The sequence below is a fragment of the Sinocyclocheilus rhinocerous genome, unplaced genomic scaffold, assembly GCF_001515625.1.
Source record: "Sinocyclocheilus rhinocerous isolate Xijiao unplaced genomic scaffold, SAMN03320098_v1.1 C36776704, whole genome shotgun sequence".
Taxonomy (NCBI): Eukaryota; Metazoa; Chordata; class Actinopteri; order Cypriniformes; family Cyprinidae; genus Sinocyclocheilus; species Sinocyclocheilus rhinocerous.
Genome location: NW_015785816.1, coordinates 1 through 1749, shown reverse-complemented (window position 1 = coordinate 1749; position 1749 = coordinate 1). Strand labels below are relative to the sequence as shown.

At 32.6% G+C, this 1749-nt stretch overlaps 1 protein-coding gene across 1 annotated transcript; it reads right to left on the bottom strand.

Annotated features, from left to right (window-relative positions):
- Nucleotides 1–473: 473 nt before the first annotated feature.
- On the bottom strand, nucleotides 474–1743 carry LOC107736550 (putative pre-mRNA-splicing factor ATP-dependent RNA helicase DHX16; the record flags this gene model as incomplete). Its single annotated transcript, XM_016547935.1, has 3 exons — nucleotides 1603–1743; nucleotides 1205–1345; nucleotides 474–636 (listed from the first exon to the last, which is right to left on the bottom strand). Coding segments are annotated over exons 1-3 (370 nt in total), but the record flags the coding sequence as incomplete, so codon positions are not given.
- Nucleotides 1744–1749: the final 6 nt, after the last annotated feature.

Below are 1749 nucleotides of genomic sequence, written 5' to 3'. Positions count from 1 at the left end.
ATTTAAAAGTTTGGGGTAACATTTCTTGATCAATTATATATTAATTTCTATGAATACTTTTATTCAGCAAGGATACATTAAAATAAAGTGATTGTAAAGACATTTATAATGTTATAAAATATTCCCATTTTTAAATAAATGCTGTTCTTTTGAACTATCTGTTCATCAAAGAATACTGAAAAGAAAACGTATCACGGTTTCCACATGAGGTCTAATTGAAATGTTGAACTGAATGCAAGGTCAACAACTTTTTGCCCCAAAAATGCAGAAATATTCTTTAAAAAAACCCCACTAAACTATTTGTATAACACAAATACAATAAGGATCAGCAGAGTGAAAGCGTTAAATTGTCACAAATGTTTGCTAAATACTGCTATTGCTGGTGTATATAATTTAAATTACAGAACAATTCTGTAACAATCAAACTGGCATTGGGATTTGTCATGAAGAAAAACTGATTCATTCATTCTTACCGAGACTTTTGAGCAGCAGAACCACATTGCCCAGGTTTGTTCTCTGGATCTCAGGGACGGTGGTCTCCTCCATCTCATGTTTAAAGGCCCAGGCAGTGCATAGCCTAAAACATTTCCCAGCAGCCACTCTTCCTGCACGACCTGCTCTCTGATTGGCAGATGCCTGCATGATAATAAAACACATTATAAATCACTGCTTCAAAACATCAATTAATATTTGAACCCTATTTACTAAAGAAGCATAACCATTTTTCCTCACAAAATAAAAATCACAAAAATTAAAAATGAGTAACTCAAGACTCAAAGGACAATAAATAAGCCCCTGTCTCTTTAAATATTTTCCCCACATTCAGACCAATATTACAAAATAATAACAATACTATAATAATTTGTGATAATAAAAGTTCTTCTTATTATTAATTAATTTTATTTATTAATACTATTAATGTATAAATAATTAAAGTAATGTCTTATTACTTAATTACTACAACTAATAATGACCATAATAATGTATTATATATTATATATAATGTATTATTTTATAATAATTAATTAGTACTTATAACTATTAAAATAATTATTGTTGCTGTTGCTATTTATAATAATTAATTATTAATAATAAAACATTTTGTTACATTCATAAATCATTTAAATCTAAATGACTTGTCCAAATACTTTTGGGTACACAGCACACTTTACAGATTGATGTTGTTGCTAGAAGCTTCTCTTACTCGTGAACAGGGAGTGACAATGAGAGATTCCATTCCTGTTCTTGCATTGTAGCTCTTTTGTTTGCAGAAACCTGGATCAATCACATAGATGATGCCGTCGATTGTGAGAGACGTCTCTGCGATATTTGTGGCCACCACAACCTGAAGCCCAAAAACACCACACACAGTTACTAAAGAAATCCATATTCAGAGTTTAGCATATTTATCAAGATGATAAACAAAATACAGCTTTGAAAGAAAAACATTTACATAAGATTTTGCATCAGTTTGTTTGGTTCGATTTTATTTTGGATAAAAGCTTCAGCTAAGAATAAATTTACAAGTAAAGGCAAGTAATCTTCCACAGATTTCAACACATGCCGCCCCCTGCTGGATGACAAAGGGAACGGCGTTCTTACTTTGCGTGCTCCAGGCGGAGTGGGATTGAAGATCTTGGCCTGCATGTCTTGAGGGCAAGTTGGCATAGATGGGCAGAACAACAAGTTCAGATATCTTCGAGCCCAGTCTCCTACATCTCTCCTGTAGAAGTTCACAGCACGCCTCAA